Source organism: Phoenix dactylifera, chromosome 6, assembly GCF_051530095.1.
Source record: "Phoenix dactylifera cultivar Ajwa chromosome 6, Ajwa_hap1_PhDact_Kaust_v1.1, whole genome shotgun sequence".
Taxonomy (NCBI): domain Eukaryota; kingdom Viridiplantae; phylum Streptophyta; class Magnoliopsida; order Arecales; family Arecaceae; genus Phoenix; species Phoenix dactylifera.
Window position 1 is genome coordinate 32,754,638 of NC_143195.1, and position 20,119 is coordinate 32,774,756.

Genomic DNA, 20,119 nt, shown 5'->3' on the forward strand with positions numbered 1-20,119 from the left:
TACTGTCATCAACCCTCTGGCAATCTATATGGCAACATCACATGCGTATGCAACTAAGCCCCAATAACCAAAAGCTAATACATCATTTTTAGTAACAATTAATTTTCCTTTATCTTCATATTGGTTCTTTCATCCTTTCCATTTTTCTCTTTTATTTCACCTCATGCAACTGGCTATTAAGTTTATCTAAAATCAATTTATATGAAACATTAAAAAAAAAAATCCTAGTTTGAACTTATCATGATTGCAAGGTTCCTTGTTTCTATTTTTCAACTTGGTTTCTATAGTCTTTAAGCTTCTGAATATGAAGACAGAGTACAAAATTCTTTGTTTCATTTCTGTAACTCTAGTTTAACTCACTGAGTCACTGCTAGTAGAATACTGTATTTTTAATTCTCATTGAATATACTTGCTGACCGACACTAATTCAACTATATGAACAGTATGATGGCACTTTATTAGTTAAAACTATATTTTGAAGAAAAAAAGTTAATTCATAGTGTTACATTTATCCCTAGTGTTGGTCAATTATGAAAGGCTAGATTATTTCTGTAACAACGCAGGACCTCACCCAAAATAACTAGCATGAAGATATTATTTGGGTTCCTTGATCCTGTATAAGTATCCAAGATCTACCTAGCGAATAACCGATATGTAACTAAACACATGCCTGCATGGATCCTCACAATTTCAAACAAGCGTACATGTCTACCATGGTTTGACCCTTGCTTATAATTTCTTTTAACAAAATATGTTAGTTTTATGATATTGGATACATGCAAGAGCAATCATCATCAACGTATATAGGATATGCCATGAATTATTTTTGTTTAAGCTTCATTTACTTCACATCAATCAATTTTATTACAAGCTAAAAATATACTTGTGTTTCGTTCAATGATCTAAGAATTAAATGTCAATTCTAAACTTTTTTTGTGACAATAGTTGATGAAAAATAGAATTTAACCTTTATTGGGAAAGAGAGGGTATATCAAGCTTTACGAATGCAAAATAGCTAAATGGATGGCATATCATACCATATGAAAGAGAAAATAACGAGACATTATAATTACTATGCAATTTTGCTCAAAGACATCTTCATATATTCTTATCTTAGTTGCAAGCTTATTACCTAAAACTTAACAATCACTTTGGCATTACAAACCATATGAAATTTATTAAGTTCTTCACCCCACGAAATAACTTATATAGGATGATGAGATAAAACGGTCATGACACCAAAAATCTATATAGTGCCTATCTTTTTCGAGCATGTGATGATTTGGTATTGAATGCCTTATTTCGAGTTCTAACTCATGACATCATGGGTTATCCCTTTTTTATAGAACATAATCATTCATTTTTTTCGTTCAATGACTTTGAAATATTTAAGTAGGTGGGAACTCAAAATCAAGCGTTCAATGCATTCAACTATTGTATGTAAATTTGTATCTTTTGGAATCTAAAAAGACAATCTTAAGTGGACAATTGCATAAAGCTCACATCCCTAAAGTTATATAAGTAGGAAAATTTAGTACAAAGTATATACGAAAAATAACTATCAAATTGTGCATTTTCATTTTGAAATTGATGACAGGTGGCGAAAGGATGTTACAGTCAGGAGATGTTATAAATGCATCCATTATTTCCAAAGATCTAGTGAAAAAAATAGGTTGATGTGTATGTAAAACCATGAACACAACAAATTGATGCAATGCAAACTAACCATATATAGAAAGGGATTGATGGAACAGTTCCCTCAAAATTACATGGAGCATAAATTACAAGTCTCACACCAAGAGTATTGCTAAGTTCATAAGATGTTGAAGTGATAAAAAAAAAAATTACTATTTCAATATTACATGAGATGTTAATCTTGCAAATAAACATTTCATGCGAAATTCTCACTACATATAAATTTGTTATAGGAGTTATAAACAACATGAATACTATACAATAAATATACCCATACTATCTATTTGACGTTAATATCTTGTTAATACCAAAATTTATGCAATCAAACTATTATATTCTACCGTAGTTAGAGCCTACAAAGTGAGCTCAATGACTATATAATTAGAATTACAAATAATAGGAGATTTCGCAAAAGATAAATAGTTGATTTGTGCATCTTTGATGCAGTATTTCTTTTGCAGAAATGAATCATTCCATGCTTTCAAAGAAAACTGCCCTTACCAACCCCGGATCGATCATGCTGCTAATTTGCCTACTGCAATCATGCGTGCTCATACAATTTTCCAGCAGAGGTCGCATACATTTGGAAAATTAAGACAAATTTGTGAAACACTGACTCCAAAATTTATTAAATAAGTTTCAAAATGATTTGCGCAAGTCTAAACATTGTTTGCATAAATTTAAATATAACTTAGATAGTTTCTTTCTTTTTTTCACTTCTGGGCTTAAAGTAAACAGCACGATGTAATTTCTGTTTTAGCAACTTAATTACTGCAAGACAAAGCTGCCCGTCTGCATTTTCTGCCGACATTCCGAACTGGAAATCCTTATGGTTTAGTTCTTGCGAGGCAACAAGCAAACAAGAAATAACTAGTTGATGTCTACGATATAAATGAGTTTCACTTACTACGTTATAGTTTCTACACACAACACTCAGGCTTTATATGGTTGGATGACAACACACGATGCTTTTGATGGGTTTAGATCCCTCGGGGATTCCTCAATAATTATTCTACTTCCATGTCACGAAAGCAACCCGGCCCCAGTGGGGATTGCGTGTCCAAGGAGGATTAGCGAGGGCTGGAATTAATAGGAGGACACAAGTGAGTAAGAAGTTACTGTTCATGCAAGTAGCCTCAAAAACATCAGCTGGTGATAAGATTGGGTATCTACCTCCACCCCACCCCCTCAAACCGAATCCCATGAGGAATTAAATTCCCATCCATCCCGAGGAATATGAGCATGCAAGCACTACTAGGCACTCCTCCCCACCCCTTTCTCCCCCACTAGTTGGTTGCAACCGTCGTCCTTCACATAAAGCATGATGTTATTGCCGTTTCTTCTAGCTACTCACTTAGCTTCATTAATATTTGACCCCATCTATCTCAACCTTCCTCTCCCTTATCATTCACCTATTGATGCTCTCTTTCTGTCTCTCTCTCTACAGCTAGACATAAGATTAGCTTCAATAATATTGACCCCATCTTATATCACCCTTCCTCTCCCTTATCATTCACCTATCGATGCACTCTCTCTCTCTCTCTCTCTTTCTCTTTCTCTAGCCGGGCGCAAGATAAACATCAATTACCCGTCAAAGCTAAACTGGCCGAGAGGAAATTAAAGAGGAGAGTTAGGTGCGGAATTGACATGACAGAGCTCAGTGATAACGAGGAGGGAGGAAATGACTTGTTCCAACAAGATTTACAAACTCTCGTGGTCCACACTCCATACGCGCATGTCCCCCTAGCTCCGCATTACGTAGGAATCTTACATATATATTTATCTCTCTCACTTTTAATAGGTGGATCGCAGCACTAACATGGATATATGGTCACGGGGCCGACAGGTAGGTATCCTTCGACAACGATGAACGGGCAAATGACACGGTGCTTTAATGCAGACCGCCTGCCTTCCAAGTCCATCCATGAGGCCACAAGGAGGACCAGTCCATTCAGCAACAGGAGCACATGTACCCGAGAACATCATGTGGTCGTAGATGGCGGATCAGCGTCCGCAACTCGAACCGTGACCCAATGGTAGTGATTGGAGCTTGCAGAAAGAACTCTCGATGGTCTAGCTGCCTAGGTACTTAACTGCTAGCTGTTGCCGCTCTTAATTTGTGGGTTCGTCAGTCGAATTAAGGAACCGAAACTGCATCGAATGGGCCAAGGAGACCGAGTAGGAGGACTTGCAATCGACACTCTGCATGCAGCTACTGGAAGCGGGAAGTGCAAAGCCGAAGCGGGCCATGCACACAAAGGGAATTCGTGCGCATGATTCAGAAACAACTCAGTTGCTCTCAGACGGGACCCCTCGCGACCAAATCAGGCGACAGAAATCACTTCGGAGGGTTATCAAGATGGCGAGGGACAGCACTAGAGACCTATAAGTGGATCCAAACCTACATTAATCGATTCTGAAATGGCTAACAGACTTAAAAGCAATGATCTAAAGAAAGATCTCAAACAGTTGTGACAGTTAGGGTTTTAAATTTGAAGATTTTTTTCTTTTTTTTTTGTGCCACCAAATTCTGTTCCATATTCCTTCTCCTGAAAGAAGTACTGATTGCAAAGAGATCTCCTGCAACTATCATAGATGACCTTGAGCCAGTGATTGACTAGTTGTCAATGATTCAGAGGGACTCGTCATAGAAAAGTCGAAGCAAACTAACAACTGGATCTGCCAAACTCTCTGCGTGAATCGGTGTACCATGTAAGTCCATCTAACCTCTTTTCTTTCATTTTTTTTTTTTTACATTCTCCAGCCTAAACCAACGTTCTGCCAACGACCATAATGTGGAAAGAATCCGAAAGCACTTCCAAGAGGAACCAATATCTTCACACATAAGAGAGGCTTATGCACTTGTTTCATTTTATTTCATGATTGTGTCAACGTAGAAGATGAAGGGACACTTAAAAGGCTCGTATCATCCATTAGACTACTGGACACAAGGGCACACGCAGACATAAACATATTAATATAGGTTTTGGTGTTTTCCTCCAATATACTCATTTTCCTACAACTTACAGCTGCAGTTTCTCCTTATATGCTACCATCTTAGTTCCTACGTTAGAACTTGTACTCTTCGATCTCATTTGTATTAATTCCTTCTAAACTCTTAACTGTCTTCATGACTGTACTTAGGGAAGTGCTTTTACGCTTCATTAACATTCTTTGTATCTTATCCTACTGGAGACATCATTTCCAATCTCTACATTTTTATGTAGAATTAGTTAGAATTAGTTTTAGGCGTTAAATCGCCCATTTCAAAAATTCCATACTCCTGTCAATTTAAGCCCAACTCTTTGTTTTCTAAAAAAAAATCCTCTGGAAGTTCTTGATGTAAAGGTAATTGTCTTATACTCGCCTTATCAATCTCGTTAAATAAACGTATGATGAATTTCCGTTGCTTTTTCTTCCATTACAAGCAATGGTGCTAGTTGATTAACTCCCCGTCATCCAAATTTTGCGTCATAATGACTGCAATATAGTTTATTTAAAACAGGTTTCTATACACTTAAACAATAAGTGACTAATAAAAAACCAATCATTGAAATGATAGTTCCAGTATTTTATATAGCCATCAGTTTCTTAGAAACTTTCACATCAATTTCTGAACAGCAGGAAGAGGAGATAATGGTAGTCCCTTCCAATAAGCAATCCATTTCTCTTACGGATATGACGTTTGGCCCAAGTGCCCAGCACTGTCATAAATGCCTGGTGTGTGTAACCTACGCTTAGCTTTCCTTGAATCCAATGCACCAGTATGCAACTTAGTTAGTGCTATTAATTATTGTTTCGAGGAAATAATGATACCGAAAATTTCTCAAGGAAAAATGCTGCTTTTACTGACATTAATGAAAGAGATTTATCTTAATGGATGCCTGAAACACTTAAACCAGATTCTCGCTGAACTTCTAGCAACATAGATTGAACGCCCTATAAGAACCTCTGCAAACTTATGTAAAGTTCTCTTTTTCTTGAAACAATACTGAGCTCACCGCTGTAAAAAAAATAAAAAGAATTATTCAGTTAAAAATATTTTACCTAAAATTGTTATATCTTTATTTTATAAAAGTATTATAACGTGATAATCTGGTAGAAAAAATCAGAAGATTGAAAAGAGCTTGTCTCGATCGAGGCGTGTAATATACACTGCCTTAAGAACATGATTCGTCCCCTACATGCATGTAGGTTTGTAGCAATCTCGTCCCTAAGGTATAACAACCCGATTCAGCCTGATCCTCCTCTAACAAGCACAATCACTGGGAGGCTTGACCTTACTAACTCTTTCAAATGCCCAGATGAAAAAAAAAAATGAAAGAAGTTTGGATGAAGAGAAAATGAAAAAGAAAGAGAAGAATTTTCTGTTTCATCTCAAAAAGCAGAAAAGTAGTAATGTACATTGAGTTATCTGTAACACTGGATCTAGAGCCTATTTATAGTCTCTATCCAATCACCGTTACTATCTCTATAGAAACCAGAACTAACATTTTTTGCGGAAGAGTTGTAACTCTTCTGAAAGAAACACATGAAGAAAAGGATAAAAATTTTAAAATTTTAAAGTTTTAAACTATCTAAAATTTAGAGAATCTGGTATATTAATTTTTTGAAATTAAATCTTTTTTTAAGTTAAAATTCCAACATATTCTTTGTCCGATAGATTTGAGCGTGATGGCTTAAAAATCCATCTTCACAGAATCCAAAATAAGAGTCTTAAAGAGTGTGGCTCGTGCCACAAGACAAATTTTACAGCAATTCCCTTCCTCCATAATTCTAGCGATCGATGGCGTAGAAATCCACCTCAAGTTTTCACAAAATCCAACATAAGATTCTTAATTAAGAGTGTGGCCGGTCCAAGGCCGCAAATAGATGTTTAGAACAGCTCGTGCACGCGCTAAAATCTACTCATCCAAAAGTATTGCCCGGTCCCTGGATCTCTTGATCCTATCCACAAACTATAGGAGCCTCTGCTCATCCAAGTCAAACTTATATACCATTGCTGTAGGAAATCTACTTTCACCAATATGCATGGATGCTCTCGAGGACTATATCTACAACATTGACCTCATAACAGAGACAACAAGTGGGTGTTGAGTAGGTCTTTGATATGGTTTCTACAACCTGCCACCACCTTTTCTCTTTGGCTCTTTGGACTTCGTCACTTGAACAAAGTCTCCCACACTAGAGATGAAGCTCAGAGATGAGAAAGGAAATGATAATATTTAACTCTTGGGGTTAAAAGAATGAGGTATGAGATGGGTTTTGTTTTAGGATTTGGATTGAGCTGATGTCTGTTTGAGATGTGAAAAATGAAGAGAGGAATATATGTATATATGTATAAAGAATCTGCAAAAAAACTTATGTCAAAAAAACCTTGTCCAAAACATTTTGTCAGCCAGCACGATCGCACCATTCATCAAACATTCTTTCCTCTAGACCTGTTCGTGTGCATATTCTGAGTTTGTATGAGAGAATCTAACTCAAGTAACGCCTTCAAGACCGTTTATTTAGTATTCATTTGAGTGTCTAACTTATAAGACACCCAACAATTCAATTTTTTAATCTTCCACATTTCTAGTTCTCAGATTCTGCTGCTTCCTGTTTTCAGTAGAACAGCAAATGTATGCAGTGCAAGCGGGGTGGTTCACGCCGACACCTCCAATCATCGTCGAATCAATCGAACCGTCAACCCTAAAAATTGTGCCTGTCAAAAGGCAAGGTGGCGTGGGATGACACCACATTAGCTCCTTTTGCTTTCCATTCGTGGTATTCATGACCGTAACTCTAATACAACCCCCAATAGAAAAAAGAATAAGAAAAGCCAATAGTATTTATAAGCCTTGCCCATCCTGGCCGTTTTTTTTGTGAAAGGCTCTGCCTGATTAAAGTAATAATGAGATAAAGGAGTAGAGATGAAGGAGATGCACCTTCGCTCTCAATGATTTAGTGAGACATAACTTTCATTAGCTCATAAATAATATATGATGTGTTTTTTATCCTGACTCATAATATTAAACACAGGCAACGGAGGCCTACTTGTGTGCGCCGCTCTATACAGGACAGGGAAGGAAAGCTACATATCGAACCCTACATCTCGGCGAAGCCTCCAAGAGATTCTTCCTTTAATGAATGGCCAACCAAGAAGGTTCCTTCAATAATAGAGGTCTAGGCTTTTCATGTGAATGCATGAGTTTTCCAGCTCAAGCGCTTTGCTTACCCCACAAAGCATATTACCTTCCTACAAAAAGTTTTTAAGTGCAAGCTCTTTGATCGCATTTGGGCAGTACGAGTCTATATTGCACGCAACAAAAGGAACCTTGCAAGCTAGGCCACATGCATGCGTATGAGAGAAAGTTGCATGCTCTTGTGAGGTAGAATGATGTATGCTTATAATTTAGCCTATAGTACAGTAATATATAAGGCAGAACAACAAAGCATTCTTCTGATTATGCTAAGTTATTGAACTATTCATGATTAGTCGGATAATTTATTGTTTTATGATCGTTTGTGATTATCCATGTACTGATATATATTGATAATGTTACATCAATTTTTTTCTGTTAGCTGTCGTTTGCTTTTTGTTGAATGTATCAAATATAAAAGCTTAGATGATGTACTTTATGTTGACGATCTACATTCTTGCTGAAGTTTGCATGAGTTCTCTTTTTCCTTTTTCCTCTTTGAACTTCGAATCATTTCCTCTGGATGAATTGTCTTAAACATTGAAGTTGGGATATCATACCGGTGTCCCTATGTCATTCTCTCTCTCTCTTTCTCTCTGGTGTGGGAATATGTCATTTTATTATAACTATTGAAATCAACGTTTTAACCCATGTGACCACTAAAATCAAGCTTTAATTCTCACCTGAATTAGCATTGATCGAGCATATCAAGTTGACAAAAAGTTTGAGCTAAGAAGACAGTATTGTCCAAGACCTTGTTATGACCCATATAACAAGGGAGCTACATGGTAGGTGATATTATGGGGTACCAATTTCGAAAACAAATGCTTTCAGACAACGTTTATAAATAGCAGGAGTATCAGACTTGAGTTCAAACATGAAGTCCTACAGAAGGGTTTAAAAAAAATATTCTGAAGAAACAATCAGTAAGTGCCAAGTTGCAGGCAACATATAACACCAATAACCACTTTCTTGTTGCTATAAGAATTTCCATTTAATTGAATTTTGACAATGTTTTTGGTGAGATGTTGATACGTATTGTGAGCGACTTTGTTTTCTCCTGCAAATGAATCATCAACATACGTACGAGCCTTTCCCCCATCATAATTTAGTAAACGGGGGAACAGAACATGAAGGTTGAATGGTAGTAGCGTGTTTATCCTAATTTAACCTTGCATTTTAGCTGACATTTCATTTGATAGGTAGAAGATAAACCTTACCTGTTGAAGTCTAAGCTCGTGAAACCACCTTGGCATCTCTAAAATCATCTAAACCGGAGTCTAAAGGAAAGCGCAAAATGACATGGTTTGGTACAGAATGGCGCACCACAAAAATCTCCTCTCTCAATATCACCCAGTTTCCTGAAAATTTCTTGAAAAATGCCGCAAGATAAGGCCAGAAAACTCATCACAATATGTTTTCGCTATAGTTACATATAAGCATTGACGAGGGTAATCCCCTTAATTATGAGGCTAGGAAAGTTCATCCAGTCAAGAAAAGTCCTTGCCCATCTAGAACTGCATTACGGCCTAGATGAGGCATCCGGACTATTGTTTGCTCAATGAAAACAGAGAGTTAGATTTTACCAGATTCTGACCTTGAAAGGGTTTTAAGATCCCCCCCGGCAACTGTGACTGGTAGGGCTCCGTCCTCAGAACGGAAGCTACAAGTGCCAGTTGTGGCTTTGCTAAATTTAAATGCAAGCTTGTAGTCCCCGACAGTACCTGCACTTTGAACAAAGCTTGAGCATGTTGCGAGTGCTACACCAGGTTCTCAGCAAAAAGAGGAATATCACATTGACGTCAGAAAAGTGAAATGAAGATACAAATGTAGATCTCACTAAATCTTATCTGATAAAAAAGATCCACTGATTCTGGCATGAGGTTTCAAGTTCACATCTGAGCATAGCATCATGAAAAATTTGTACTGAATTGACACTGACAAACGGACAAAATTAGACATTACCCTCTCCTGTACTCCCGTTTTCATTGTCTCAATGAGCCAGGATGGGTTCTGCCCATTCTTCTCCCCCATTTTTTTTCACAAATAAACACACTTTCCCTCTTGTTGTGGTTCTGTACATACATGCTGAAAACCCATTATTTCAAAAAACTGATACAGCACCCGTTTTTTTATTCAGATCGCATCAACATGAACTCGCCCTCCTGAATCTCATGGCCATTTTCAATACATCAATACTCAACTTTGCTATGAAAAGGTCACCGGTGGCCCGGGCTGATTGAAACTAAATTGTTGAACTTGATGAGTTTCAGATCCATGGAGATCCGCAGCAGTTGATGTAACCACGTGCACATTTCAATTTGTACAATGCACCTGCCAAATGTGAAAATAAAGGTGCAATAGTATTAAAGTTTATTATTATGTCCACTTACAGCTTGATACTAGAAGAAGACATACAGGTTTGGAAATATCCTACCATTGCGAAAGTGTTGAGACAAATCCTTCCCAACTAGGCACCTTCGGTAGAAGCAACATCCAGCTGCTTCTTTATTTCATCAAGACAGGCTTCGAGTTCCCTAAATTCCTCTGTATCTGTGAAGTTCACAGCCTGGAAAGCATCCAGAGGATATGTTATCTAAATTTTGTCTCTTAAGATCAAAGAGATAATTGGTGTGAAATGAACAAAGCATGATCAGAATATACAAATATTTGGTTTCTGAGACATCTTCACAAAGTGAAAGAGGTAAATAGGGGTTTCTAAGTTATATTGAACTTTCTAGAGTGGCCGAAAAGATTGAGCTCACATTTGTGGATTGGAACTCAAATATCATAATCATATCAATGTTCATGTGATAAAAAAATTCCAATGATCTGGTGCACTCTAAACGATGTGAAACACAAGCCTTTCAAGATCCTCTAATTTTAGGTAATTTTTTTCTAAGCTTTTTATGCTTGCCACCATAACCCACTGAAACTGTATACCCAAAGCCCACATGACAATATTCTAGTGATGATTAACATATTTTATTTACTCATTTCATTTTTGCTTTTTCTTTCTATTTGCAATTTTGAAATTTTTGGATGCCTAAACTGGATATGAAAACATCTAAATTGAAGCCCATTAGGCTAGTCAAAATTGAAGCCAGTATATACTATAGTCTTGGCATGCTATTTCAGACAATAGCTAATGTTTTTTTCAGACACTTACACCATATATAACAGACTATAAATAAACAGACAAATAGGAATATAACCATTAAAATTACGTAGGGAGAAAGCTCAGACAAGTTTCCAAATTACTTGGATTATTAAAGCCATGCCACTGATATCTTAGTATATTATGAGGGGGAACATGAGCACACCTCAGAAAGTAAGGTGTTTTGCATTTTCAAAAAATAGTATTAGTTGCATGCTGATTCTGAATTACGGTAAAATGTAAAAGAAATATGTTTATTATACAACAAAAACGGCATGACCCAGCAAGATTTCAAATCTTTGAGCAATCCAACAGAATAGTTGACCACTGTATAACAAGAAACAAGGAATGCTGATTTTTAAGATGCAGAGAAAATGTCAAAGATTCACAATTTAATTAAAATTATATTCAAATGCTCTCAGAGTAACAAGAATAAGATGGTAGACAAATATATAAAATATAGCATGCTACATTGTCAGCAATGATAAAAAAAAGTAATGTTGTTAGTCATTAAAATTATCACTAGGAACTTAGCATAATATTTAACAAAGTGCAGTAAATATACATTCTGAAATCACTCAATGTGGTATAATTGTAGGAGACCAAGTTGTAATAAACAAGTGGTAAGAAAGGACTTAAGGATGCTATGGTTAAGGAGACAAGCTTGAAAATCAAAATTATTTCAAAGATTGAAAAAAGGAAGGGAGGATTTAAAATGGTAAGTATGGAAGTTATGAGAAGGATTTACAAAAGCTTAAATAGCAGTAGATTTACCCATATTGGGAAAATAATGAAAAACATGCACTGCGTTGGCTTCTATTTCAGATCTGTAAGGAAGAAGAGTACAAAGAAAAACTTCTGTAATAAAAGACAATACGTTGATGCTTGGTGATATGCTAGACGACTTTTATAGGCAATGCTGAAAATTAACCAAAGCCACAGTCAACGAATTTTATCCCACCTATCCATATTTTATATTTTACATTTATAAAGTATCTCTATGCAATTTGTTCTTATTTATGGCTATGTTGATCATTGACAAGAATACCCTAGCATATGGTTTTTGTCAGAATTCAATCCATATTTTGGCCATCTTAATTACAATCTCATATCAGCTTCTGTCAAACCTTCAAAAACTTCTCCAAAATTGTCAGCTGCATCACCAGAGTTACATTAAGTAGTTGGGTAGAAAACGTAAGAAATGACCATGTAACTTTCTTCATGGTTCATTCATGACAGAGGTCCAACTTACCTGTTATGCACCTTATGTTGGTCAACACATTATAGTTGTGAATTCTGGATAGTACAAATTTAAGTATTATCTTGTTAAGCGTCATCATGATAAGCACATTAGAAAACAATATGATGGCGATAATGTAACAAAGAATTTCATGACCCAATTTTTCTTTTTCAAAAACAGATTCTACCTGTTTTACTGAGCTTCTTAAATGCATCTCAGCTGTAATAAGTTCTCGACGACTCCCAGTGGAGGAAGCAATTTCCATGTAAACCTTGCACAGTTGCAAAGAAGCATGGGCAAATTTTTTAAACCGGTCCCTATCATGCCAGAGCTCTGAACCCTGTAATCAATGAATTTGGTGACTTCTTTGCTTCAGTCAAATGGAATACATAAAAGCTGCATGGATAGAAGTATGAAAAATATTTGTTGGCTGTAAAGAATATACAAATCACACCGAACAATATCTGAATCATATAAAACTGAGATTTTACATTAAGATTGCATACTCAATAGCATGCTAAGAATGTCTATACCTATATTTAAGGAAAACTATGGAGTTGCGCACACGAAGCCAGGTCCTAACAGTGTAGCCTTTGGATTTAATAGAAAAAAATCTTGCAGAACCCACATGCGCACACAAAGACACACACATACATAAATACATACATTATATACGTATGTATGCGCGTGTGCAAGAGAGAGAGAGAGAGAGAGAGAGAGAGAGATGCTGCTAACATTTCATGCTACTTTGCTCCGGACTTCTCAATTCTCCATAAATACTAAGGACTCGTTTGGTTCGTGGGAAGAATTTTTTCTCACAGGAATATTTTTCCCAAGAAGTTGATTCCTAAGAATATGATGCCTGAGAAAATGGTTGTAGTATATTTGGTTAACCATGAAAAAGTGGCACATTGCAGAGTATCTTATGTTTAGTTGAGCATCTACTTTTCAGAAAAAATTGTATGAAATATCTATTATACCCTTAAAAAAGTGAAAGACCTTATTCATAGATTTTGATGGTTTAATGATAGTTTTGGAAAAAGAAAAGGATCCCAATTTCCAACTGGTGGGAAAGTAGCTTATGTATTTTTCTTTCTTATGGGAATACTATTTTTCCATCTCTCTCCGTTGAAAACTCCAACCTAACAAGAGGTATTTTTTCATTTTTCCGTTGATCATGCTTTCCCCCTCTTCTTTTCCCGCGAACCAAACGAGTCCTAAGTATTTGTTTGGATGGCAGCAACTCAACCCTGCTTGCAGGTTGAGTTGCAACATGGCCCATTTGAAACATTATTTGATTGAGTTGCAAAGATTCATTATTTTTTCAAAAGAAAATTTTTGACGAACATAATGGTAGTGTACAAGCAAGTTCCAAAAATTCACAGGGTGTTAGTTGAGTTGCAACATGGCCCATTTCAAACTTTATCTGATTGAGTTGCAAAGATTCATTATTTTTCAGAAGGAAGTTTTTGACGAACAAGCAATTTCCAAAAATTCACAAGATGTTAGTCTTTTTCAAATCAATTGATTGTATGGATTGGCATTCATTCTATGATACCTCTGCTTGCTATCCATCTTAGAATGCCAAAATTTCTTAGGCAATACGATAAGTTCAATTAGGGCTTGCCTCTGTTTTTAAATATTAAATATATAAATGAGACAATAAAAAACATTAAAATTATTTAGCTATACCTGGAATGATCTAACTTGCTTTAAAAGGGCTTCAGAACACATAGTGAGGTTGCCTTTGATTTTGTGCCACCTTGCATATAGACCCCATATATCTTCCTGACTACCACCATTTCGAATAATCTAAAAAATAAAATGGAATATGATTGCAATGAAAGTTGCTTCTCAGAAAGTATAAATTTGAAGGAATAAAGCCAAGTCCTTCAAAGTAATGCCATTTTAAAAATAAAAAGAAGACTAAAATTATGAAGAAAAATAACTATATGTTACTGACACAAATATAAGAGGTAAAACTAGTTGCATTATAGAAGTGATCCCTCGTGTAAAGAAAATAAAATGAGACAAAAAAGTGCAGCAAAAAGCAACAACAGTAAGTATTTTATACAGCTTTTACACATACCTGTTGCAGAATATTGCCAAGCATATCCAACAAGAATTCGGTTTCCCTTGGTTCTTTGAGGATAGATTCTGAGCATCCGCACTCATCAGAAGATTTGGTTAAAGAATGCGTTACTTCTGTATCACTTTCAAGGACATCAAACGAAGAAAAAGCAGGCTTAGAGGTCCTTTCTTCAAACTTTCTCATAATCTTATCCAGTAATTCAACGTCTACTCGTTTATTATTTGATAGATCTAGTACCATTTTAATAGCTTCCAGTGCCTGCAATGAAAAGCTCTTTAGCATCGTTGAAGAGTGTGCCTCCAGCCTCATCCATTTTAATGATTATGAACTCAGTCATACAGAGAAATTTAAATGTTAATGCCCATGGACAAAATTTTAATGCCCCCCATGGTAAATATTCAAAGTGCTTCCAATAAGCGTAAGCAATGGAAGCATCTTACTTTTCTAGTATTTCTAACGAATCATGTTTAAGAATTTTGCAGCAATTAACACCCAAGAGATCAAGAAGATCAAAAACAATATCCTAGCTATTCTTAGTAAAAATTCGAAACAGAAAAATACATTCTAGAAAAGTCTTGACTTGGGTAAGATTTTTTGAGGAAATTGGGTTTGACACAAATTTTGAACCATAGAATTGAAAGAAATGTGACAGGATTTGGGTTTGTTATTAGCAACAACTAAATATTAATCACTAAAAATTAAAGTGTTTCTGTCTGACTCGACTTTAATGGTGAAACCATGAACGAGGTTACTGGAAGAAATTACTAATAAAATAAATGATAAATAAATAAAGGATATGTAGCTAAAATGTGAATAATGATTAAGGTAAGTTCAGCAATGAGGTTCTACAAGATAGGCAAATCCATTAGGGCAAAAAGCCGTAAATATTTAGTATGTAAAGACAGTGAGACACAAAGGAACAGACTTTAAGATTCACATTTTACAATGAAGGGTTCAAGTATAAAACCCAACTGTACAAGTTATCTAAATGTCGGACCTTTGATTCAATATATAACAACATTTTCTCGTGTTATTGTTCAATTTTTCATAACTATAATAAGAAGAAAGCTAAAAAACTTTATGAGGTAGATTTATCATTTTGATGCAAACAAAAGCACATATAAGCAAAATCATGAGAAATAAATTATTTGAAAAGGCTACATAATGATTTTTTATCAACAAATTGAATCTTAAATAAAACATTTCAACAAAAAATGAACATGGAAAGAAAGAATGAACCCTAAAATGAATTCCATAAACAAAAAGATGACGATTACTTTTTATTTGACTTGATTAACACAGCATAAAAAGCATGGGTTAAGGTACCATACCCATGCAAATCAGTACAGTATTGACTATGCCAATAAGGTACCAACATGGTACAGAGCCACATAACCTCCTGTACTTTGCCTGTTGTTTGTCTCAAGTCTCTCAACCTTACATCGACACACACCAATACAGGTCAGCATGGGCCCATTTCAGTTGACATAAGCCTTGGCACATGATTGGGTACATGACCAGCACAGCTCAGCAAGGCACACATTATGCCATCTCGTGATCAGGCACAACACATGATTCTTTAATTCTTGATAAGAAGAACCAATCTATTCCATATGGATGTTAAATACAACATGTTCTTACATCCCTATGCCTTCTACTCAAATGACAAATGCAGTAAAAGATAGTGAGAAGAGTTTAAATAAACTTTAATGTTTCACCTGGCGGAAGTTTCCTACATCCAAAGCAACATGACTAAAGTTTTCCCAGAGCTGCCAACTATTCCTCCTGTTAAAAGTTTCGTGTTAATCAATGCATAAATCTTTCCGTATGTTATTTAATCAACCATGAGAAAGGTGATATTAAATGCCTGAATTTTATTGCTTCCTTGAAAGCGATGAATGCTGACTTGCTCTTCTTCTTTATCATATGCCTACACAGTTCGTGAGGTGTAAATCCATGTTCTAGAGCCAAAAAAATGAAACTTATAACAATATTTAAGAACTGAATATGTCGTAAGCCTCGAACATTACTTTTTATAAATAACTGCAATGAATCAATTTATATATAACTTGAATTTCATAATGTGACTAAAAGATGTCATGTATGCAAAATTACATCCCTGTGATGAATTATAAAAAAATAGAACATAAGAAACTGCAGCACAATGTCTCTGCAAAAACAAAAATAAACAAAGATATTTCTGCCGAAAACCAGTTTTTACGTTACATCATAGATAGACCTGATTATAATGGATGTCAGACAAACATTAATGTAAAAAAACTTAAAGTGAAAAGGCATGAACATACAAACAAGCAATATTATTCCAAGCCTCTCCATTATCAGGATCTAGCTGAACAGCACGAGTAAACGCATCCAATGCTTTATCAATATCTCGGGCCTGCATGTACCAGCAAATAACTCACACATCAAGAAGTACTTGGTTTTCAAGTTTGAATCAATCTCAGTACTTATCATCCAATAATGTACAAGAGCATGAGCTCAGTTCAACTTTACACCTTGACACCTTTCAAGGACAAGAAGGATATAGCATTCTATTTATAAAACTAATTGAACAAAGTTGAAAAACTTGTAAGTGCACACAATGAAGACCCAAAATGAGAGATTTGCATTAAATATATCTAAAGAGTGTAAAGCTTATCAATTAAAGCATAAAGATAATGAAAAGATCACCTTCAATGCAGCGGCACCAAGTGCAAACCAGCCATCCGGGTATAAGGAATTTAACGCCAATGCAGACTCCCTAAAGTACATTTTAATGCAAACCATTACAACTTGTCAGAATAATACAGAGAAATCAAGAGCTGCAAGTTTGCATAATTCCTTTTATGAACCACTTATAATAGAAAACTACTCAAGCTTTAAAATTATATACCAAAGAATTTTAGATGTCTCATAGTCACCCCTGTTGTATGCCCTTCGAGCCAGAGACCGCTGTTAGAAAAGTCTAGTCATACAAAGACTGAATAACTTAACATAATTTAGGGTTCATTGACAATTTGTAAACTTTAATTTTACCATAGCCCTAGCAGACTTATTTTTTGAAACTTCCAATGCTTTCTCATAATACGCATCAGTATTTGTGACATCACCAAGTGAACACCTGCAAATAATATAGAAATATGTAAAAATTCTATGCATCAGGAAGAAACTTTTAAAGAAAAGCACACAACATCATAAATAATATAAACTAATTATGAAAGTGACTAGAATGAGATATCCAAATGATGACGTCTTGTTTAACCTTGTGAAAATGCATAAGACTGAAGGCATCATTAGACACTTGTGTTATCTTAAAACCCTAGGAGTAGAGCAAGTATAAAGGTGAAAGAAAACATATTCTGCACTTTGTACAAAAGGTGACAAAAATGACAAGTACAGCCCTTGATGAAGAAGAATTTCAAAGCAACAAGAACACTAGCCATACTAACCCCGGCTTAGTTTTACTGGGCCTTTAGTCGAATAAAATAAACCAAGCCCATGTTTTCTCGAATTACAGTAGGGGGTGTACACCTATCCTTGTCAGACAAGCGGGAGCCAACACCAAAGGGCAATAAGCTGTATAACTATAGGCGCACCCCCCCCCCCCCCCCCTCTTTCAGGAGATTATGAGAAACCGTTATGATTGTTCATGTGTATGTGAAGCCAATTCCAGCATCGACTTAATGCCAGTAGAAGAGTTGGACTTGATGAGCTGGCCTGAACCTATTAGACATGCAGCCAGTTGCCGCCAAGACACCGGGGCAAAAGGGAAAAAAAAGAAATTTTAGGTCTCTTCAATTCCAATCCACATTCTAGGCTTCTCCGAAACCTGCGACATCAACCAAGAAAGGAAGATGAAGAGTGCTCCCATTGGGTTAGTGGATGGGTGGTTTACAACCCTCCTCCAATCCACAACAGCTAAAAAGAAAAGCAACAGGAGATATGGACAATCAATGCTTAAGCTCTAATCCTAGATTCAGTGGACATCACTGCTTTGCTCTGCTCATTTCTCTTAAGATTGACTGCTAGCAATGATGAAAAAAAAAAAAGAGGAGCTTCTAGCCTAACTTTGGCAAGCAGCCTGCAGTGCTTGGCCACTTCGTGGATGGGTTGAAGAAAGTAGAGAGGAAAATATATAGGTTAGGTTTCGTCTAACTCAGTACCAAGTTTTTCCCTTTATCTGTACCAAGTTAAATACCGAATTACCCAGGTCAAGGAGCCGCAACCCCGGCAATCAATAGTTCAAATGTTTATTTTGATAAATGCACGTTTTATCCCCACCTCATGTGCAACACTTGGTGGGTGACAATCCAAGCAGATTGACTAGCCAAGTCAACCGGGTTATCAAATACCAAGAATATCCCACTCTAATTGATTAGATCAAATCTAACAAGACCACTTCAATCCTGCATGATCTTATTTCAGGGAAAAAGTTTCCCATGCTAGTATAAATTTCCCAATGGCACTCATGTTCTCGTGCTTATATATCTTGCTCCTTAAAAAAAATCCTATTTGTGGACTTAGGTTTTGTGAGGCCCATGACTTAAGAACAAAAGGGGAAAAAAATCTATGGTGGTTGGCCTGAGTCATAAAACTCAGCCTACTCAAAGAATTTAGCAAACCAATTTATTCTATAAAAAAAAGATCATCATCTCTTAGAATTAAGCATTATGAATCACCACTGCCCCACACCTTGTGTGCTTGTGTGAGCATAGAGACTCCATCCCAACAAACATATTACGTAACAACCCAACATATAACTAGAAACATGCATATATGAGCATGTAATCCTAGAAAATAAACCAATCTATGGAAGCACTGAGTATTGTTAAGCATCATTTTAGACGATATGCTTCGGAGATTAATGTATAAGACTTTTGTAACCAAACTTTTGGGTTTTAGTAATGTTTAGGTACATTTGAACTTATTAGATTTAAAGATTTAAGAAATACCTTAGTACTTGAGAGTTAAAAAATTGACTCGAAACCAAAAATCAAGGTTTTGAACTAAAGTTGGAAACTAACTTTGTATTCTTGAAGAATTCAAATTTTTAAGTACTCTAAGTGAACTCAAATAGAGAGTAATTCCTTATTTACATGTAATATATTAAGTAAATATCCTTTTCTGTCTTTTGAATAAAAGTAAAGGAGATTTACCTAAATAATATTAGGTGTAAGTCCACCTGATTGTTTGTCTTTATCGATTGCCTGATGAGCCACCTAGAAGCGCCCATTTTCCAAGGGACCCGACCTATATAATGACAGCCCTACTGGGGCCCACGCATGGAACTGCTTCTCAGCACCTATAACAGGATGTTATGGGGGCAAGTAAGTGAAGGGAAAGAAAAAGGTGCCAGGCCTTTAGAGAGAAGGACAAGGAGTCTGAATCAAGCTTTCTGGATTTGATTGGCTTCAAATAGTAAGTGAAATCCTCCATGCCCTTGATTAAGTTTTGATGTGATTACTGTTTCTGAATCTCATAGTTCATCTTATGCTTCAGAATTTACTCCTTTGTGGGGCTTGAAGATCTGCTTAAGATGTTTTAAATGATCATTTCTGTTCATCTTTTTAAGAAGTTACAACATCTAAGTATACAACAAACCATTTTACTGGATTGCTAAAAGCAACATCTGCTAATATGAAAGGCTTTGAAAATTCAGAATCAACGTCCTTACAGAATTTATGACTTACTTACAAGTACTTTCATCAACTATCCTGAATTTAAGTTAAATATAATGAATTTCTACCCTG

General features: G+C 35.9%; 1 protein-coding gene across 4 annotated transcripts in view; it reads right to left on the reverse strand.

Moving 5' to 3' along the window:
- Positions 1–9,691: 9,691 nt before the first annotated feature.
- The window catches only part of LOC103722059 (uncharacterized), a 33,924-nt gene continuing 23,496 nt past the window's right edge, over positions 9,692–20,119 (reverse strand). Inside the window, exons 11-21 of one of the 4 annotated variants that reach the window (XM_088723755.1) lie at positions 17,406–17,490; positions 17,263–17,321; positions 17,061–17,130; positions 16,676–16,767; positions 16,237–16,299; positions 16,088–16,154; positions 14,367–14,627; positions 13,970–14,089; positions 12,465–12,617; positions 10,318–10,449; positions 9,692–10,214 (exon numbers count right to left, since the gene is read on the reverse strand). In XM_088723755.1, the coding sequence (XP_088579881.1) occupies positions 10,351–10,449; positions 12,465–12,617; positions 13,970–14,089; positions 14,367–14,627; positions 16,088–16,154; positions 16,237–16,299; positions 16,676–16,767; positions 17,061–17,130; positions 17,263–17,321; positions 17,406–17,490 (1,069 nt within the window). In that variant the 3' untranslated portion in view covers positions 9,692–10,214; positions 10,318–10,350. Of the gene's footprint in view, positions 10,215–10,317; positions 10,450–12,464; positions 12,618–13,969; positions 14,090–14,366; positions 14,628–15,700; positions 15,974–16,087; positions 16,155–16,236; positions 16,300–16,675; positions 16,768–17,060; positions 17,131–17,262; positions 17,322–17,405; positions 17,491–20,119 lie in introns of those variants that run through there. The other 3 variants (XM_088723756.1, XM_088723758.1, XM_088723757.2) reach the window with 3 other exon arrangements.